Source organism: Heterodontus francisci, chromosome 25 (genome assembly GCF_036365525.1).
Source record: "Heterodontus francisci isolate sHetFra1 chromosome 25, sHetFra1.hap1, whole genome shotgun sequence".
Taxonomy (NCBI): Eukaryota; Metazoa; Chordata; class Chondrichthyes; order Heterodontiformes; family Heterodontidae; genus Heterodontus; species Heterodontus francisci.
This window is the reverse complement of record NC_090395.1, coordinates 78,908,305-78,930,528: the sequence shown is the minus strand read 5'-3', so window position 1 is coordinate 78,930,528 and position 22,224 is coordinate 78,908,305. Positions and strand designations below refer to the sequence as shown.

Below are 22,224 nucleotides of genomic sequence, written 5' to 3'. Positions count from 1 at the left end.
TTACAGCTGTTTCCTAGGAATAATATAATGAGGTTGTCACGTTTTGGTAGGATATTTCCAGGTTGGTGAGGTGTCCCAGAGTCTAATAGTCGGATGCCACTTTAAGTCTCTCCAGGCGAGGTTGATGAACAGTCTGTGATGGGTAGGCATTCATGGCACTTCGGCTTAGTAGGCATCATACAGGTCTTTCAGCAAAGGGTGTAGCAACAAGTCTACTTGGGTTTTGAATAGCAGTTTAGCAATAGAAGCTTTCTTGAGCTTTCAGGATTTCCCAAAGCATAAGCGGCAACAGGAATCACTCCTGAGGCAGAGATTTTTCAGAGACTGGAGGCAATAGGAATCTGCTACCTTTTTAAAATGCAGAGCTTCCTCAGCAAAGGAGCTTTTCTCCACAGAGAGCAGCAGCAACTCTTTTACTGGGTCTTTTCCTCTCCAGGGGTCTTTTTTCTTTTTATAAGCGAGGCAAGCCTTCTTTTTCAGGGAGACATCTTTTTTCTGGTCTACAGAATAACAAGTCCCAGCCAGTTTGTTCTGCCTCCTGCTTGTCCAGCTTACTGGTCTCCACAATGCAAAAATTAAACAAACGCTAACGATAAGTGATGTGACCTATCATTTCCCTTGCTGTTGTTTGGAGGAGATGTCTTGCAGTCTGTCCCACTTAGTTCAAACACCAAGTTTCAGCATTGTGTTCACAGAAAATCCTTTTCCTCAATCTTTTGAAAACGCACAAAATTCTAAGCTTTCAAATAAAAAAAACAAAATTCTTGTGACAATATATATTGTCACGGTCCTGTAGTTTTTTTTCCGGGAACATGCGGTTTACCTTTAAGGCTTGCAAAGGCTCAGTACTGTTTTAAGATCCAGCAGGCCTCTGGTGTTACTGAGAAGGTGCATTTTTGGTTGCCGTTCGATACAAACATTTGGAGACTGCGATTCAAAGGGTGCATTCTCGTTACCATAGATACAGCTACTTGGAGTGAGTATCAAGCGATACATTTGTTACAATTCAATTTTGCACTGGCTTTTTTGTTCAAGACAGTCTGTTCTAACAGAGACAGCTGTGGTGTTAGCACCTGAAAAAAGAGCTCTCAACCATTTAAACTGAAGGAAGAGAATTTTAGTCTGTTTATTATTAAAATTCTAAAAAAGGCTCAAGCTAAAACGGAGATCTCTGATAATTTGAACTGAAGGAAGGGAAGTTAGACTGAGAATCTTTTATCCCTCAAAAAACTCGAAAGCCAGATTGATTCTATTGAAAGTGTTCGCAAGTTGTTAATTGTTGAAATCCATTGCTGAAGAAGGAAGCATCGCTTACTGCTGAAGTTCGACTATGGGCTGTTTACTGTGGAAGAAACCTTTCTCCCCATCGGATGGCTCTGAGGACTTCAAGCAACGTTGGACTGTAAATTTGCAAGGACTCTAATTTTTTCTATTTTAAATGTTGTGTACATCTTGATCGTGTTTAAGACCAAAGTACGGAAAGTCCTCATCAGGGAACTCCCCTTTGCTGACGATGATGCATTAACATCCCACACTGAAGAGTGTCTGCAGAGACTCATCGACAGGATTGCGGCTGCCTGCAACGAATTTGGCCTTACCTTCAGCCTCAAGAAAATGAGCATCATGGGACAGGATGTCAGAAAAAGTGAGAGCCAACTGTGCAACAGCCCCGGCAACCAATTTTATCTGCGGCGCCTGTGGAAAAGTCTGTCACTCTAGAATTGGATTTTATAGCCACTCAAGGCGCTGCTTCACAAACCACTGACCACCTCCAGGCGCTTACCCTTTGTCTCTCGAGACAAGGAGGCCGAAGAAGAAGTGTTTAAGAGTTTAGTTTTTCTAATTAAACAGTTAATTTGTTGATTTAAAGACACCTGGTTTGGTTCGCCTCATTTGGGGCTTAATAGATGGTACAGTTTGGCTGGGTCTGTCTTTAATTTAGAAAGTTTTTAAATGATATGTTAGGCCATCTGTGGAGCAATGGGATTGAATTAACAGTGTGTTTCTCGCACCACAATCAGAATCGTATATTTTGATTGGGGGCTTTGACTGGAGGGCTCGGTCGTAACATATTTATCGGGTTTCCTGTCCAGTATTTGAATAACACATTAATCGGGGGCTCGCTCAAGATTTGAATCACATTAATTCGGCTTCTGGGTTTGAATCCTATCTTAATTGGGAGCTCACTCGCAGTTGAATCATATTTAATTCAGTGGCTCATGTCTGAGATCAGAATCAGACTAATTTGGACGGCTCGCATTTGGAATCATAGTAATTACTCGTCTGTGGGATAACATATTTAAATTGGGGTCCTGCGTTTGGCATCAGATTAATTACTCTCGAGTCTGGGATCTTATCAATTGGAAACTTGATTGTTGGGATCTAAATCTGACACCAATTACAGAGAAAGTAAAAGAACCAGGTCTCTTGTATAATAAGGTACAGTCTATACCATTGAAATGACATTAGTGGCTGTAGCAGAGTTTTTGGGAAACAAAATGTTTCCCTGAGTGACTCCAACTCGAACTAAGAACAAATTAAAAGAATTGGCAGTGAAACTGATGTTGGAATTGAAATTCTGTGCCAAAAAAGCAGGGATAATTGGCATGATAGCCAAACATCTGGAATTGGTAGATGATAATACAGATGAAGGGCAATGTGAGGAACAAGAAGATAGTAGGTCCGAGAGTGATGCAGTGGTATTGGCTAGGATTCAGTTAGAAACGAAAAAACTTGAGGCAGAAAAATAATTAAGAGAACTTGAATTGGAAAAAAGAGGAAAGGGAGAAAGAAAGGAAATTTAAGTTAAAAGAGATGGAACTAAGACAAAAGAGTAGTCTTGAATCCAGGGAAAATTGAGGTCTGAAAGAATCTGAGTTTAGATCAGGACCTAGTGAGAAGTTGTTTAAATTTATAGAGGGTCTTCCTAAGTTTGAGGCAAGGGACATAGAGGCAGTTTTCACATCTTTTGGAAAAAATAGCCAAACACATGAAATGGCTGAAAGAAAGCTGGACATTGCTCATGCAGGGCAGGCTGGTAGGCAGAGCTCATGAAGCTTATGCCATGCTTTCTGAAGAGGCTTCTGCAGATTGAGATGGCAAAAAAGGCTATTCTCACTGCGTATGAGTTAGTCCCTGAAACTTAGTGTCAGAATTTTACCAACTTGGGGAGATTGGCTGGGCAGACATATTTAGAATTTGAGAGGGTAAAGCAAATGAATTTTGACCATTGGATGCAGACTTTAAAGATAGAAACCACATATGAGAACCTTCAAGAATTGATTCTCTTAGAGTTTTAAAAACTCCATTCCTTCAGTAGTGAGAACTCTTGTAGATAACCTGAAAGTTTTGAAAGCTAGGCACACAGCGGAGCTTGCTAATGATTTTGAGCTTGTGAATAAGCTAACCTATTTTTTCCGTCACCCCCATAAACCCGAGAAGGATAGAAAGTGGGAGAGTGAAAGGAAGGCAAGTAACCGGGGACAAGAAGGAACAGCTGGGAATGCCCCAGGATCATCACCTCAGGTCAGAAAGGAAGCTGCTGAGGGTAGAAGTGAGGTTCGCAAGCCAAAGTGTTATCATTGCCACAAGATGGGTCATCTTCGTTCAGAGTGCTGGAAATTGCAAGATAATCCCATAGGACTTGTTGGGTTACGCAAAGTTAGTGCAGAGGAAAAGAGAGAGTATATTAGACCAGGCTATAGCTTTAACGACAGCTGTGAATTTGAAACCAGTTACTAAAACTAAGAGGGAGTGTAGAGGTTGAGAATAAAATACCTGAGAGTCATAATGATTTTTTTTGTCAAAGGGGAGAATAACTCTATCCTGTAAGTGAGGCAGGAAAACCTATCATTATACTCAGGGACACAGGAGCAACCCAAACACTCTTGCTGAGGAAAGATATGGTTTTAGTAAATGGAATTGGCAGGGAGTATATACCCGTTCCTTTGTATAAAGTACACCTAGAGAGTGACTTAATATCTGGGATAGTAACTGCAGGTGTTGTCCACAGTTTACCAGTGAAGGGAATTGATGATCTAGGAAATGATTTGGCTGGATCAAAAATATCAGCTTTTCCTATAGTGACAGAGGAACCAAGTAAATTAAGGAAACTGAGCAATTACAGGAACATGTTCCAAGAATGTTTCCTACGTGTGTAGCTAACCGAGCAATGGCTAAACCGGATCCATTGTCGGAAGTCAAAGGGCCACCACAAATAGATAGCCAAGTATCTGAAACCTTATTTGGGGATTTAGATAATCCAAATGAGATGTTTAACAGATCATCTATCATTGCAGCACATCAAACTGATCCAGAGATCTACCGAATGACACAGATGGCTCTGTCAGAAGCTGAGGTGAAAGGAGTTCTGGAAGGCTATTATATGGCAAATGGGGTTTTGAGGAGGAAATGTAGACTGCCTCATAGGCCTGCTGACCAAGACTGGACAGTTGCTGAACAGATAATAGTACTACGTAAATATCGACGTGGATTACTAAGGTTAGCACACAACATTCCTTTTGCAGGACATAGGGGAATTCCGAAGACCAAATCACACGTAAGCAAACATTATTATTGGCCAGGTCTTACAAAGGATGAGAGACAATTTTGTAGAACATGCCATACCTGTCAAATGATGGGAAAACCACAACCTACCATAAAACCAGGGGATGAAGTATTAGTGTTGTTAGCATCACGGGGGGCACCAGTGAAAGCACGGTTCAGTGGCCCATATAGAGTGATCAAAAGAGTGGGTAAGGTAGATTACTTGATTGACACCCCTAATTGCCGGAAGAAGAACTGGTTGTGTCTCATTAATATGCTCAACCATATTACTGCAGGGAGGAGGATAAGCCAGTCCAGGTATGTCAGGTAATTGTGACTGTGGAGAAGGAAAAGGATAGTGAGGATTAGGTAGAAATAGGCCGAGGAAATTCTCAGATTGAACTGCCAACTATCCAATCAGCGAATGCAGAATGGCTAGGAAAATTAAACCATAGGCTTTTATACTTGGAGGCAAAACAGTGTGAAGTTCTAACCAGGGTTTTCACAACTTTCAAAAAGTTTGTAGGGATAATCCAGGATGTACAACCTTAGCCACACATGATGTGGGTATAGGGGGAGCCATTCCTTTAAAACAACATCCTTGTTGCTTAGGTCCAGACAGACAGGCCCAAGTGGAAGCAGAGGTACAATGTATGCTGAAGGCCAGCTTAGATGAACCTAGTTAGGACAGCTGGAATTCGCGGATGGTCTTGCTGTCTAAACCTGGTGGATTGGCTCAAACTTGCATAGACTCTAGAAAGGTCACTGTGGTAAAGAAGGCAGATTCCTACCCAAATTCTCATTTAAAGGACTGTAAGGACAGAGTGGGCAACATCATGTGTCTTCGAGGCAAATGTGTTGGAGGAAACCTGTCAAATTCCTTTGACACCCCAGGGTAAGAAAAAATCAGCTTCTGTTATACCGGAAAGGGTTTTCCAGTGTCAAGTGATGACACATTGGTTGAGGGGTACTTGAGAAACTTCTCAGACAATACTGAACCCAGTAGTGGTAAGTGCTTCTAGCTGTGCAGTTCACCTGGCTGAGGTGATGAACAATAGCGACACTGCGAAAGAAAACACGAAACAATTGGAAGACTATGCTTGTAAATTTGAAATGGGTTAATTGGAACAACCTTTTGAAAATTTAAAACTGAAGTGCTCTGGTGGAACTTGTTGATGTTTCACTGTCTAAACATTTTTTTTAGTAATGTGTATATCTGTAAATGCGTGGAAAAAACAGTTAGCATTTTTTTTACCCATTGTAATGAAACACATTTCAAGAATGGAATTACATTCCACTAGGGGCAGAGGTGTCATGGTCCTGTAGTTTTTTTTTCGGGAATATGCGGTGTACCTTTAAGGCTTGCAAAGGATCAGTACTGCTTTAAGAACCTGCAGGCCTCCGGAATTACGGAGAAGGTGTATTTTCGGTTTCTGTTGGATGCAACCATTTGGACACTGCGATTCAAAGGGTGCATCCTTGTTACCATAGCTACAGCCACTTGGAGTGAGTATCAAGCAATACATTTGTTACAATTCAATCTTGCACTGGCTTTTTAGTTGAAGACACTCTGTTCTAAGGCGGCGCAGTGGTTAGCACCGCAGCCTCACAGCTCCAGCGACCCAGGTTCAGTTCTGGGTCCTGCCTATGCGGAGTTTGCATGTTCTCCCTGTGACCGCGTGGGTTTCCGCCGGGTGCTCCGGTTTCCTCCCACAGCCAAAGACTTTCAGGTTGATAGCTAAATTGGCCATTGTAAATTGCCCCTAGTGTAGGTAGGTGGTAGGAGAATTGAGGGAAGGTGGGAAATATAGGGTTAATGTAGGATTAGTATAAATGGGTGGTTGATGGTCGGCACAGACTCAGTGGGCCGAAGGGCCTGTTTCAGCGCTGTATGACTCTGTGAAATCTATGAAACACTGAGACAGCTGTGGTGTTAGCTCTCAACCATTTAAACTGAAGGAAGAGAATTTTAGTCTGTTTAATTATCTCTCAAAAAAAAAAGTCAAGCCAAAACGGAGATCTCTGATAATTTGAACTGAAGGAAGGGAAGTTAGACTGTGACATTCTTTTATCCCTCAAAAAACTCAAGTCAGATTGATTCGAATGAAAGTGTTTGCAAGTTGTTAATGATTGAAATCCATCGCTGAAGAAGGAAGCATCACTTACTGCTGAAGTTCGACTATGGGCTGTTTACTGTGGAAGAAACTTTTCTCCCCATTGGATGGCTGTGAGGACTTCAAGCAACATTGGACTGTAAATTTGCAAGGACTCTAATTTTTTCTATTTTAAATGTTTATATCTTCATAGTGTTTAAGAATTTAGTTTTCCTAATTAAACAGTTAATTTGTTGATTTAAAGACACCTGGTTTGGTCTCATTTGGGGGTTAATAGATGGTACAATTTGGCTGGGTCTTTCTTTAATTTGGAAAGTTTTAAATGATATGTTAGGCAATCTGTGGAGCAACGGGATCGAATTAACAGTGCGTTTCTCCCACCACTATCATAATCATATATTTTGATTGGGGGCTTTGACTGGAGTGGTCAGTCGTAACAACGTATAAAAAAAAAAGTGGTCCCAGCACTGAACTTTGGGCACACCACCGTCTACCATCCTCCAGTCTGAAAAAACAACCATTTACCACGACTTGCTGTTTTCTGTCCATGAGCCAAATTTTTATCCAGTTGGACCCTCCTATTCTACAATCCTCAATTTTGTTAACCAGCCTTTTAACTGGTGCTTTATCAAATGCTTTCGTAAAATCCATAGAGACAACATCCATCGCATTCCCTTCATCAACCATCTCTGTCACTTTATCAAAATATTCAATTAGATTAGTCAAGCATGGTCTGCCTTTTACAAGTCTGTGCTGGCTGTCCTTAATTAACTCAAACCTCTCCAAGTGACTTTTTGTTCCCCTTGATTATTCTTTCTAAAACTTTACCCACCACTGATTGATTAACTGGTCTGTAGTTGCTAGGATTGTCCTTTCTTGAATAAGGGTGTTAAATTTGTCACTCTCCAATCCTCTAGTGCCTCCCACATGTCTAGCGAAGAGTGGAAGATTATGGCAAGCCCTTCTGCTTTCTCCACCCCTTTAGCAACCTGGGATGTGGACCAAGTGACTTATCTAGCCTAAGCATAGCCAGCCTTTTCAGTATCTCCTCACTCCATTTTTAACCAATTTATTGCCTTTTCTCTCTCCACTTCTACCGATATTTTGTCAGATCACTCTTCCTTAGTAAACACAGGTTCAACTTACTCTAAGTATTCTAGCCTTGCCCTGTGCCTCTTAAGCATATAATGCCCTCTTTGTCCCCAGTAGGCCCCACTCCACCTCTTACTACCTGCTTGCGATTTACATGCCGGTAGAAGATTTTTTGGGTACCCTTTTATGTTAACAAAGAACAGTACAGCACAGGAGCAGGCCATTCGGCCCTCCAAGCCTGCGCTGATCTTGATGCCTGCCTAAATTAAAACCTTCTGCATTTCCGGGGTCCGTATCCCTCTATTCCCATCCTATTCATGTATTTGTCAAGATGCCTCTTAAACGTCTCTATGGTACCTGCTTCCACCACCTCCCCCGGCAACAGGTTCCAGGCACACACCACCTTCTGTATAAAGAACTTGCCTCGCACATCCCTCTAAACTTTACCCCTCTCACCTTAAACCTATGTCCCCTAGTAACTCACTCTTCCACTCTGGGTAAAAAGCTTCTGACTATCCACTCTATCCATGCCGCTTATAACTTTGTAAACCTCTATCATGTCGCTCCTCCAACTCCGTCGTTCCAGTGAAAACAATCCGAGTTTATCCAACCTCTCCTCATAGCTAATGCCCTCCAGATCAGGCAACATCCTGGTAAACCTCTTCTGTACCCTCTCCAAAGCCTCCACGTCCTTCTGGTAGTGTGGCGACCAGCATTGCACGCAATATTCTAAGTGTGGCCCAACTAAAGTTCTGTACAGCTGCAGCATGACTTACCTATTTTTATACTCTATGCCCCGACCGATGAAGGCAAGCATGCCGTATACCTTGACTACCTTATCCACCTGCGTTGCCACTTTCAGTGACCTGTGGACCTGTATGCCCAGATCTCTCTGCCTGTCAAAACTCCTAAGGCTTCTGCCATTTACTGTATACTTCCCACCTGCATTAGACCTTCCAAAATGCATTACCTCACATTTGTCCGAATTAAACTCCATCTGCCATTTCTCCGCCCAAGTCTCCAACCGATCTATATCCTGCTGTATCCTCTGACAATCCTCATGACTGTCCGCAACTCCACCAACCTTTGTGTCGTCCGCAAGCTTACTTAACGAACAGGAAACAGAGAGTCAGCATAAATGGGGCACTTTCAGGTTGGTAAACTGTAACTAGTGGAGTGCCGCAAGGATCAGTGGGACCTCAACTATTTCTGATCTATGTTCATGACTTGGATGAAGGGATCAATTGTATTGTAGCCAAATTTGCAAATGATACAAAGATAGGTAGGAAAGCAAGTTGTGAGGAGGACACAAAGGGCTGGATTTTAAAGCCCCTCAGCCATCAGGAACGGTGGCGGGGGGGGGGGGGGATTGAAGATCGGTACAGCGGAGGTCCACCACCAGCCCTAACGGCGGCAGGCCCCATACCGATCTCAGCTGCGAGGCCTCGTGGCAACTGCCCTGCTGCTCTGCGACGGGGCCCCCATTTCTATATGTAAATTAACTTACATACCTGATTTAATGAAGGTCCCATCAAACCAATCTTCATTTGGGTGGCTGACAACGCTGCACCTTTGAATCCCCGTTTGGGCAAATGTGGCGTGACACCTGTGGGGAGGGGGGGAGGAAGTTTTTTAATCTGTGTGGGAGGGGTGAAGCAGGGTGATAGGAAAGGGGGTAAAGTACAAAGGTGCCAAACATTTGGAGGGGGGAAGGTCGAATTCTCTATAGGAATTTCGGGAGGGGGGGAAAGGCAGGAATGTTTTGAAATGCCATTGGAGGGGGTGGGAAAATGGATGAAAAGTCATTCAGTTCTTTTTTGCGAAACTGTAACTCACCTGGCCCGTAAAATTTTAAATGTCCATTGAAGGCTGTAAGCCCATTTAAAAATGGCGTCTACGCATTGGCGCCAGATGCCGTTGCCGGTGATGGCTCGCCTGTCCCCTCCACCTCAGCGTGGGGGACGGGTGCCGCGGCCATGCAAATGAACTGCCGCATTTGAAATAAAATGCAGCCCAAGGTGTCTGCAAAGAGATATAGATAGGTTAAGTGAGTGGGCAAAAATTTGGCAGATGGAGCATAATGTGGGAAAATGCAAGGTTTGGTACAGGGGAGGCGGTGGCGTAGTGGTCATGTCACTGGACCAGTCATCCATATGTCTGGGGTAATGCTCTGGGGACATGGATTTGAATCCCACTAGGGCAGATGGTGAAATTTGAATTCAAGTAAATCTGGAATTAAAAGCTAGTCTAATGGTGACCATGAAACCATTATTGATTGTTGTAAAAACCTATCTGGTTCACCAATGTCCTTTGGGGAAAGAAACCTGCCGTCCTTCCCTGATCTGGCCTACATGTGACTCCAGGCCTACAGCAATGTGGTTGACTCTTAAATGCCTTCAATTGTCAGTTCGGGATGGGCAGTAAATGCTGGGCTAGCCAACGATGCCCACATCCCATGGACAAATATATAAAAAACAGGGATCTGGGTGTCCTTGTACTTGAATCACAAAAGGTAGCATGCAGATGAAGCAAGTAATTAGGAAGGTAAATAAATGGTATTTATTGCGAAGGGGATGGAGTATAAAAGTAGGGAAGTCTTGCTACAATTGTACACTGTATTGGTGAGACTGCACCTAGAGTATTGCATACAGTTTTGGTCTCCTTACTTAAGGAGGGATATATTTCTATTGGAAGCAGTTCAGAGAAGGTTCACTAGACTGATTCCTGGGATGAAGGGGTTATCTTATCTGTCATTGGGAAAATGCTAGAGTTTGTGTTTAAGGAAGAAATAGCAGGACATTTAGAAAAACATAATGCAATCAAACAGTGTCAACATGGTTTTATGAGAGGGAAATCATGTTTGACAATTTTATTAGTTCTTTGAGGATATAACAAGCAGAGTGGATAAAGGGGAACCGGTGGATGTTGCGTGTTTGGATTTCCAGAAGGCGTTCAATAAGGTGCCACATAAAAGGCTATTGTCCAAAATAAGAGCTCAGGGTATTGGAGGTAATGTGTTGGCATGCATTGAGGAATGGCTAACACAGGGAAGGCAGAGAGTCGGTATTAATGGGTCTTTTTCAGGTTGGAAAGCCATAACTAGTGGGGTGCCACAAGGATCGGTCCTACGGCCTCAACTATTTACTATCTATATTAATGACTTGGAGGAAAGGACAGAGTGTAGTGTATCCAAGTTTGCTGATCATACAAAAATAGGTGGCAAGGCATGTTGTGATGAGAACACAAAGAGTCTGAAAAGGCATATAGGTTAAGTGAGTGGGCAAAAGCTTGGCAGATGGAGTTCAGTGTGGGAAAGTGTGAGGTCATCCACTTCGGTAGGAAGAATAAAAAGGCGGATTATTATTTAGATGGAGAAAGATTACAAAATACTGCAGTACAGAGGGATCTGGGTGTTCTTGTACATGAAACACAAAAAGTTAGCATGCAGGTGCAGCAAGTAATTAGGAAGGCAAATGGAATTTTGGCCTATTGCTAGGGGGGGTTAGAGTTTAAAAATAGGGAACTCTTATTACAACTGTACAGGGTGTTGGTGAGGCCACACCTGGAGTACTGCATACAGTTTTGATCCCCGTATTTAAGGAAGGATATACTAACATTGGAGGCAGTTCAGAAAAGGTTCACTAGGCTGATTCCTGGGATGAAGGGGTTGTCTTATCAAGAATGGCTAAACAAGTTAGGCCTTTATTCATTGGAGTTCAGAAGAATGAGAGGTGATCTTATTGACATTCTAAGGAGGCTTGACAGGGTAAATGTTGAGAATATGTTTACACTGGTTGGGGAATCTCGAACTGGAGGACATAGTTACAGAATAAGGGGTCACACATTTCGAGTCATAGTTATACAGCACAGAAACAGGCCCTTTGGCCCATCGTGTCCGTGACGGCCATCAAACACCTAACTATTCTAATCCCATTTTCCAGCACTTGGCCCGTAGCCTTGTATGCTATGGCGTTTCAAGTGCTCATCTAAATACTTAAATGCTGTGAGGGTTCCTGTTTCTACCACCTCTTCAGGCAGTGCGTTCCAGATTCCAACCACCCTCTGGGTGAAATTTGTTTTCCTTAAATCCCCCTCTGAGATGCGAAGGAATTTCTTCTCTGAGGATGGTGAATCTCTGGAATTCTCTACCTCAGAGTTGTGGAGGCTAGGCCACTAAATGTAATTAAGGAGGAGTTAGATAGATTTTTGAAATCTCGGGGAGTTGAGGGTTATGTGGAGCAGGCCCGAAAGAGGAGTTGAGATCTGGGACAGATCAGCCATAATCTTATTGAATGGCGGGGCAGGCTTGAGGGGCTGTATGGCCTGCTCCTGCTCCTATTCCTTATGTTCTTGTGAGGAAAGGTTGAACAGGTTGGGACTCTACTCATTGGCGTTTAGAAGAATGAAAGGTGATCTTATTGAAGCATATAAGATTCTGAGGGAACTAGACAGGTTAGATGCTGAGAGGATATTCCCCCTTGTGGAAGAATCTAGGACTAGGGTGCACAGTTTAAAAAATAAGGTCTCTCGTTTAAGACTGAGATTAGGAGGACTTTCTTCTCTGAAGATCGTTAATCTTTGGAGTTCTCATCCCCAGACAGCAGTGGAGGCTGGGTTATTGAATATATTCAAGGCTGAGTTAGACAGATTTTTGATCTACAAGGGAGTCGAGAGTTATGGTGGGCAGGCAGGAAAGTAGAGTTAAGGCCACAGTCAGATCAGCCATGATCTTATTGAATGGCAGAGCAGGCTCAAGGGGCTGAATGGCCTACTCCTATTTCTTATATTCTTAGGTTCTCTGGTGTCTCCTCACAACTAAAATCCCTCATCTTTGGGGTCATGGTGAATTTCTTCTGCATCCTCTCCATGCCAGTTTTTCCTGCAGTTAGAAACCCAAAACTGCACATTAACTGCAGCCTAATTAATGATTTGTACAGACTCAACATTATTTCTCTGCTTTTGAACTCCACATCCAATTTATAAAAACTGGTTGTTGTATTACTGGATTAACACCCAGAGGTCATCCATTCAAATTCTACCTTAGCAGGTTGTGAAATTAAACTCTCAAAATTTGAAATTGTGGCTGACACCAGAAAATCACCATGAAAATTTCTGGGTTGTTGTAAAAACAGAACTGGTTAACTAAGGCCCTTCAACAAGGGAGCCTGCTACACCTAATCCAATATGGTTGACCCACTGCCCTCAGGGCAAATGGCGATGGACAGTGTGAAACGCAGCAGCCAATTTGCACACAGCAAGCTCTCACAAACAGCTGTATGGTAATGGAAAATTCATGACCAGATAATTTTTAATATTTTGAGTCAGGGTTAAATATTGGCCATGACACCAAGGATAGGTCCCTTGCTCCTCTTCGAAATAGTAGCAAGAAGTCTTTCACATCCACCTGAGAGGGCAGACGGGGCCTTGGTTCAACATCTCATCCGTAAAACAGCACCTCTGACAGTGCTCCCATAGTACTGCACTGGGAATGTCAGCATAGGTCTTGGTGCTTAAGTCTTTGGAGTGAGATATGAACCCACAACCTCCTGACTCAGAGGTGAGTGCACTACCCACTGAACCACAGCTGACCCTGCTCCAGCAAAGCACAATGCAAACTTCAAGAGAAGTATTTCATCTTTCCCTGTTCTGAACATGGGTCTAAGTAACTTCAGATTTGTTATATTCGCCATTTTCTTTACAGCAGGGTTGCTGGTTGTGGGGTGGGTTTGGCAGCATCCAAGGGAAAGGGGAGTTAGGGACTTTGTCTGCCCAGGACAATTTTGCTGCAAAAGATGCTGTGCCCAATTGACCAGTTGTTTTTCTATTCAGTGTTGCATCTGGTAGATTTTGGCAGCATCTTTTGTTTTATATTAAAACCTGATCCCCAGGTTTTTAAAGTTTTCTATCCCTCGTATATCTCACCTTTTTCCTAGACTGTCACTGCATTTGCATGTCTAATTTATTCATTGATTCCTTTTATTGCTTGAGATAAGATGCTGTTGCATCATTCTACCGTGTCTGTTTATTCCCCCCCTCATCTTTTTCTAATTCTATTAATATGCTTGTTCTTCTTACTTTTCAGTTCTAAAGAAGGCTGCAAACGAAAAATATTCACTGTTCTCCCCACAGATGCTGAATGACCTGCTGTGTGTTTGCAATTGTTTTTTGATGTTTATTTCAAACCTCTGTTTGATCTTGCCAATTTGCGTTTTACTTCATCCTCCCTCTGATCAGCTTTTCTCTTCCCTTTTTCCCACAATTCTTGTCCCTTTTGCTTTGCTTTCTACTTCCTCATTTCATATTTGTTCAGCACCCCCGCAACACTACTCACTATCCAGTGAGGGCATGAATCCCAGCATTGTTCAGATAGTCTGTGCATCCCATATACCAAACTGTTATGTCGCACCATAACAAAAATAAAATAAGTGCGAGGATTTAGTTCTGGAGGGATAGAAATGAAAAGTAGAAAAGTTAGGCTTAAGGACAGAAAACAGCGAGTCATGGTAAATGGTTATTTTTCAAACTCGGTAGACAGTGATGTTCACCAAGGTTCAGTGCTAGGACCACTGCTTTTTTGATTGTGATACGTATAGGAATTACTTGGAGATTGGAATACAGAGTAAAATTTCAAAATTTGCCAATGATGCCAAACTTGGAGGAATGGCAAACAGTGAGGATGATGCCAGTCGACTGCAACAGGACATAGGTAGGCTAGCAGAATTGGCAGACAGGTAGCAAATGGAATTTAATACAGACGAGTGTGCGGTGGTGCGTTTTGGCAGAAGGGCAAGACAATATATACTTAATGGCACAGTACTAAAGAGTGTGCAGGGACAGAGGGACCTGGGGGTTTATGTGCATAGATCTTTGAATGTGGCGAGACGTATTGAGAGAGTGATTAGTGGGATCTTAGGCTTCATCAATCGAGGTATTGAATACAAAAGCAGGGATGTTTTTCTGAACCTGTATAAAGGTCTGGTTAGGCCACAGTTCCATTCTGGTCACCGCACTTTAGGAAGAATGTGAGAATCTTTGATCAGGTGCAGAGGAGATTTACCAAAATGGTTCCATGGATGAGGAATTTTAGCTACAAGGTCAGGTTGGATAAGTTGGGGTGGTTCTTTTTGGAGTAAAGGAGTTTGAGGGGTGATTTGATAGAGGTGTACAAGATTGATAGGTTTAGGTAAGGTAGACAAGGAAAAGCTGTTTGCATTATCTGGTGGTACAAGGACTAAGAGACACAGTTTTCAGGTTTTGGGCAAGAGATGCAGAGGGAATGTGAGGAAGAACATTTTTTACGCAGCAAGTGGTAATCTGGAACTTGCTACCAACGAGGGTGGTGGAAGCAGAGACTGTGATTGATTTCAAAAGGAAATTGGATGGGCACTTGAGGGAAATAAACTTGCAGGGCTACAGCGATAGAGCAGGGGAAAGGGACTGACTGGATTGCTGTTTGGAGAGCCAGCATAGATTTGATGGGTCAAATGGCCTCCTTCTGAGCCATAAATGACTCTGTAACTAAGCTATGCTAAACATGGTTAGACCAAACTTAGAGTATTGTCTACAGTTCTGGTCGCCATATTATACGAAGGATATAGAGGGATGCGAGAGGGTGTAAAAAAAGAAAAATGGGCAAGGATGATACCAGAACTGCAAAGTTATAACTATCAGGGAAGGATAATTGGGTTAGGTCTCTTTTCTCTTGATGTGAGAAATGTAACCTAATAGAGGTCTTAAAAATTATGAAAGATTTTGATGAAGTAGACACAGATAGAATGCATCCATTTGTGGTTCAAGAAGGCAGCGTACCACTGCCTTCTCGAGCAATTGGAGATGGGCAATAAGTGCTGTTCCACATCCCACGAATGAATTAAAAAAGTGAGCAAAACTGGAGGCTATCAATATAAGTTAGTCGCCAAGAAATCAAATAAGGGAATTCAGAAGAAATTTCTTTACCCAGAGAGTGGTGAGAATGTGCAACATGCCAATAGTTAAGGCTAATAGTATAGATACATTTAAGGGAAGCTCACAAACCACTGACCACCTCCAGGCGCGTATCCATTGTCTCTCGAGATAAGGAGGCCCAAAAGAAATTTAAGGGAAGCTAGATAAGCAGATGAGGAAGAGAAAATAGAGTGTTATGCTGATGGTTAGATGAGGAAGAATGGGAAGAGGCGAGTATAAATGCCAGCCTAGACTGGTTGGGCTGAATAGCTTGTTTCTGTGCTATCTATCTCTCTTTGGCCTCCTTGTCTCGAGAGACAATGGGTAAGCACCTCGAGGTGGTCAGTGGTTTGTGGAGCAGCGCCTAGAGTGGCTATAAAGGCCAATTCTAGAGTGATAGACTCTTCCACAGGCACTGCAGATAAAATTGGTTGTCGGGGCTGTTACACAGTTGGCTCTCTCCTTGCAATTCTGTCTTTTTTCTAAGTCTCTTCGGCTCGCCACTCTTTAGCCCCGCCTTTATGGCTGTCCGCCAGCTCTGGCAATGACTCCCACGACTTGTGGTCAGTGTCACAGGACTTCATGTCGCGTTTGCAGACATCTTTAAAGCGGAGACATGGACGGCCGGTGGGTCTGATACCAGTGACGAGCTCGCTGTACAATGCGTCCTCGGGGATCATGCCATCTTCCATGCGGCTCACGTGGCCAAACCATCTCAAGCGTCGCTGGCTCAGTGGGGTGTATATCCCGGGGATGTTGGCCGCCTCGAGGACTTGTGCGATGGAGATACGGTCCTGCCACCTGATGCCAAGGATTCTCCGGAGGCAGCGAAGATGGAATGAATTGAGACATTGCTCTTGGCTGACATACATTGTCCAGGCCTCGCTGCCGTAGGGCAAAGTACTGAGGTCACAGGCTTGAAACATATATTCTAGAATTCTATGTAACTGGTCCCATCAGCCGAGAAATCTGAACCCTTCCCTCCTGAACCCAGGCTCTGTGAGTCGCACTCATGCCTCTGAGTCAGAAGATCCTGGAATGAATCAGAGTGGGACTTCAAGTACGTAGTACAGACTGGATTTCTGTGTACGTACCGAGGGAGTGCTACACTGTCGGAGGTGTCGTCTCTTGGATGAGCCGTTAAATTGAAGCCACGTCTACCCTCTCAGGTGTAAGTAAAAGATCCCATGGCACTATTTGGGAAAGAGCTAGGAAGTTCTCCCCTGTGTCCTGGTCAATATTTATCCCTCAAACAACATCACTAAAACAGATCAACTGGTCATGATTACATTGCTGTTTATGGGACCTTGCTGTGGGCAAATTGACTGCCATATTTCCAACATTACAACAGTGGTGTGACTACACTTCAAAAGTAATGAATTGATTGAAAAGAGCCTGGGACTTCATGTGGCAGTGCAAGGCGCTATCGAAATGTAGTCTGTCTGTTTCCTACACTGTAAAATTAGAAGGAAGTGATATTCCAGGGTTCCAATTCATGTTCCAGAATTTAGGATTGTTGAACAACCAGAGGAAGGATGTCTGAAATGACGTGTTTTGGGACTTGTGCAAACCAGAGGGTCTGAGGGATTTGTAGGCGCAGGTTGAAGAAGAAGCAGGAAAGTTTTTAATTTTAGTTACACTCTCCCTGCCCCCTTCCAATAATCTAAAGACCCCTTGGACTTCTGACTGTTGCTTCACAAACATTCCAGACCCCCCCAAAAAAATAGTGAAGCTGTGACCCTTTGTTAGGACAGCCTGTAACGTTAACTCTGTTTGATATGACAGTGGTTTGCTAAGCCATTTGCGAGGGCAGTTAAGAGTTAAGGTGTGGGCCTGGAGTCATATGTAGATTTCCTTCCCTAAAGGATATTAGTGAACCAGGTCGGTTTTTACGACAATCTATAGTTTCATGGTCACCATTACTGAGACCAGCTTTCGATTCCAGATTTATTAATTAATTGAATTTAAGTTCCCCAGCTGCCGTTGTGGCATTTGAACTCATGTTACTGGATCATTAATCCAGGCCTCCAGATTACAAGTCCAGTAATGTAACCACCATGCCATGGTTACTGTTAATTTCAGCTCCCAGTAAAACTAACCATAGTTGAAAAAGGCTTTGGAAGTTTGATAAAGAAAAAAAGCTTGAGGGAAAGGAGCTCATGCTGATTCGGTGCAACTGTGCTTAACGCCGAATGTCAGCAGGCCATTTCAGAGAATGTGATGCCCATACATAGTCCTCCGACCGTGCCACAGTTGAGGTCAACAAGCTTAAACAGCTACTTTGATTTATAAAGCACCTTTGACACAAAAATCTCCTCATGTGCATACCAGGGATTGATCCTAGAATCTTCCCAGTATGTACAACTCTGCTAGACTGGGGAGTGCACTTACCAGCCAAGCTGCAAGAAAGCTGTGAAAAAGAATTTGCTGAAGATTTTGTTTTCTTTGCCAGCATTGCGAAGATATTAAACCAGATTCTATGTTGTTGTCCTGCAGTTTGAGTACATGGCACAGCACCTGGTTTTTGCCAACTGCATTCCACTCATTTTAAAGTTCTTCAATCAGAACATCATGTCCTACATTACAGCAAAGAACAGGTAAGGCTTCTGAACCCCTTAGTATTGTATTCTAATCCTTCCTGAAGTGGGATAATTTTCCAACTGGTTGTATAACGAGTAGACTGTGCACTCACTGGACCAAGTGTTTGTGCTCATGCAGACTGAGAGTTAATATTTACTGTGCTGCCATGCAGTTGCCTGTGTGGGAAGGACTAAGCAGAAAGAATCACCTTTCCGGTTAAAGTAGGTAATTTGTGTAAGGATTAACATGCATGAACTTATCCCACTATTCAATGTCACCTGTATGTTGATGCAACCTGCCACTTGCCATAAATATTCTGTTAATATTTAAATCAATTTTTGAATGTCAAGAGTTAATCAAGAGCATTACTGTAGCTGGTGTAGTAGAACTAAACAGAGCAAAGATGTCAATTTGATTGCTAGTGTGTGCTGAGTAAACTGACCATAGCCGTGGTGGCATTTCGGGACTCTAATTAATCCTCAGGTTAGGGAGGGGAAAATTGTCAGTGTTTATGCACCTCTTTGCTATCCATCAATCCCTGCTGGAAATAATCATGCTTGGGCATCAGGTGCAAGTGCCAAACTAAGCTGGGATTCCCCATACATTGGGATAATTGCTCCTAACTCTTGCTGTGGAGACTGCTACGTGAGCAATGGTAATTGGGCTGTTGGTACTGTGGGATCAAACCTCAGGAAAAAAAATTGGCTAAATATATTCCAACTTATCTTTGCCAAACTCCTATTAGCTACACTAAAATAAAAGCAAAATACTGCAGATGCTGGCTATGCCTTCTCTGAATAAAGTCTACAGATGATCCTGACTTTTTTACACCACCCTAATTGTAAGCACTAGGGGGAAAAAAACACTTGCTTCGCTTTCGGGTGATTCCATTGTCTGGTGTCTCAACAGTAACTCTGTGCATCTTGGGAAATTGTGGGAGTATAGCCTGTGATCTGACCACTCATTTTAATGGATAACAAATGTCACGCTATGCACCTGTAGGGTTTCTTGGGATTGCAAAATCACCCCATATATGCATTTGGTTTTAAAACTCCTGACTCCTGTCATACTATCCTCACTGCCTCTGAACGTGAATTTTCAAGAAATTCTCTTGGTGCATTTTGAAACTTGCAACTGATTTGTTAACTGTTATATTCTACTCTGAAATGTTCTATTCAGTTGACTAGAAACCCACACTATCTTCAGAGTGTTGATTGCTTGGATTTTTTTTTTGTTATTCATTCTTGGGATATTAGCATCGCTTGCAAGGCCAGCATTTATTCCCCATTCCTAATTGCTCTTGAGAAAATGGTGGTGAGCAGTAGAGGTCTGCTCAGGTCGGGAAAAAGGAACCCGACCGAACCACAGCGGAACCGAGCCCGCCCCAGCCCGAGTCCCTCTGATTTTAGCCCCGGGCCCGACCCAACCTGAACTCGCCCCGACTCGACCCGACCATCCATTTACTTACCTTCCTGACACCGTACCTGCAGCACGTGCGTGATGACTTCATAGTGACGTCACTCGCTCACTGCGCAGACTCAGTTTCGTCCTGGTCTCCCAGCTCAGGTAAGTTTTTTTTTTTTTTTGTTTTTTTTTTTTTTGATTTCAATATTACCAGCAGAGCACTTACCCTGTGTGTCCAGCCCGATCCGACCCAATCCCGAAAGCCGGACCTTGAAGATGGGCCCGACCCGGCCCGAACCTGATACATGTCGGGTCCCTTTGGGTTGGGTAGCAGGCCTCTAGTGAGCAGCCGCCTTGAACTGCTACAGTCCATGTGGTGTAGGTACATCACAGTGCTGTTAGGGAGTCAGATCCAGGATTTTGACCCAGCAACAGTGAAGGAACACTATATAGTTCCAAATCAGGATGGTCAGTGAATTGGAGGGGAACTTGCAGTTGACGGTGCTTCTTAACTTGCCCTACTAGATGGTAGAGGTAGCAGGTTTTGAAAGGTGCTGCTGAAGGAGCCTTGGCGAGTTGCTGGGCAATGGTAACCCCTGCTATCTTGGGGCATTCAGCAATAGTAATGCTGTTGAATATCAAGGGAAGGTTGTTAGATTCGCTTTATTGGAGATGGTCATTACCTGGCACTTGTGTGGCATGAATGTTAGGTGCCACTTGTCAGCCCAAACCTGAATAAGAGCATAAGGTCCCTTGAGCCTGCTCTGCCATTCAGTAAGATCGTGGCTGATCTGTTTGTGGCCTTAGCTCCACTTTGCTGCCTGCCTCCCATAATCCTGGTTGGTCAAACATCTGTCTAACTCAGCCTTGAATATGTTCAATGACCCAGCCTCCACTGCTGGTTGGAGAAGAGAATTCCAAGCACTAGCTACCCTCAGAAGAAATTTCTGCTCATCTCCTTCTCAAATGGGAGACCCCTTGTATTGAAACTGTGCCCCCTAGTTCTAGATTCCCCTACGAGAGTAAGCATCCTCTCAGCATCTAACCTGTCAATCCGTTTCAGAATCTTATACATTTCAATAAGATCACTTCTCATTCTTAACTCCAATGAGTATAGGCCCACCCTGCTTAACCTTTCCTCATAAGACAAACCCCTCTACCCAGCAATCAGCCTTATATAGTAAACTTTTATGAGGCACGTTATCAAATGCCTTTTGGAAATCCAAATACACAATATCTGCTGGTTCCTCTTCAGCCACCCTGCTCGTTACATTCTCAAAGAGGTCTTGATGCATGGACTGCTTTAGTATCTGAAGAGTTGCGAATGGTATTGAACACTGTTCAGTTGTCGGCAAACATCCCCACTTCTGACATGATGGAGGGAAGATCATTGATGAAGCAGCTGAAGATGGTTAGGCCTAGGACACTACCCAGAGGAACTCCTGCTGTGATGAACCTCCAACAACCACAACTATTTTTCTTATGTGCTAGGTAAGATGTCAGGTAGATAATACAACTGAGAACCAGGCTGAACAGAGAAGGTTGAGGGGAAGTGAAAAAGCAAATAAGAGAAGCAAAGAGAGAATATGAAAAGAGACTGGCAGCTAATATAAAGGGAATCCAAAAGTCTTCTATAGGCATATTAATTGCAAAAAGGAGGTATGGCTCCTATTAGGGACCAAAAATGGGGATTTACGCATAGAGGCAGGGGTATGGCTGAGGTATTAAATGAATATTTTGCATCTATCTTTACCAAGAAAGAAGGTGTTGCACAGGTCATGGTGGAAGAGGAGGTAATTCAGGCACTTGAAGTGTTTAAAATTGATATGGAAGAGGTATTGGATAGGCTAGCTGGACAGAAAGTTGATAGACCAAGACCGGGTGAGATGCATCCAAGGATACTGAGGTAAGTGAGAGTGGAAATTGCAGAGGCACTTGCCATAATCTTCCAAACCTCCTTAGACTCGGGTGGTGCCGGAGAACTGGAGAATTGCAAATTTTAACCCTTGTTCAAAAAAGGGTGTAAAGATAAGCCCTGCAACTACAGGCCAGTCAGTTTAATCTCTGTGGTGGGGAAGCTTCTAGAGACAATAATTCAGGAAAAAATTAATAGTCCCTTTGGTGAATGAGGGATAATCCGGGAAAGTCAGCATGGATTTGTTACGGGAAAATCGTGTGTAGCTAACTTGCTGGAGGTTATTGATGAGGTAATGCTATTGATGTGGTGTACATGGGCTTCCAAAACACGTGATAAAGTGCCGCACAATGTGCGAAAAGTTATAGTCATGGAATAAAAGGGACTGTAGCAGCACGGATGCAAAATTGGCTAGGTGACAGGAAGCAGAGAGTAGTGGTTAATGGGTGTATTTTGGACTGGAGGAAGATTTGTAGTGCAGTTTAGTTTCCCCAAGGGTTGACGTTGGATCCCTTGCTTTTCCTGATATATATTAATGACCTAGACCTTGGTGTACAGGGCACAATTTCAAAATTTGCGAATGATCCAAAACTTGGAAACATTGTGAACTGTGAGGAGAAGAGTGTAGAA

The 22,224-nt window shown here is 43.2% G+C and overlaps 1 protein-coding gene across 2 annotated transcripts in view; it reads left to right on the top strand.

The window, feature by feature from the left end:
* The window catches only part of LOC137384010 (striatin-interacting protein 1 homolog), a 223,875-nt gene that overhangs the window by 169,940 nt on the left and 31,711 nt on the right, over positions 1–22,224 (top strand). For both annotated transcript variants that reach the window (XM_068057577.1, XM_068057576.1), the window contains exon 17: positions 18,192–18,292. In XM_068057577.1, the coding sequence (XP_067913678.1) occupies positions 18,192–18,292 (101 nt within the window). The remainder of the gene's footprint in view (positions 1–18,191; positions 18,293–22,224) is intronic.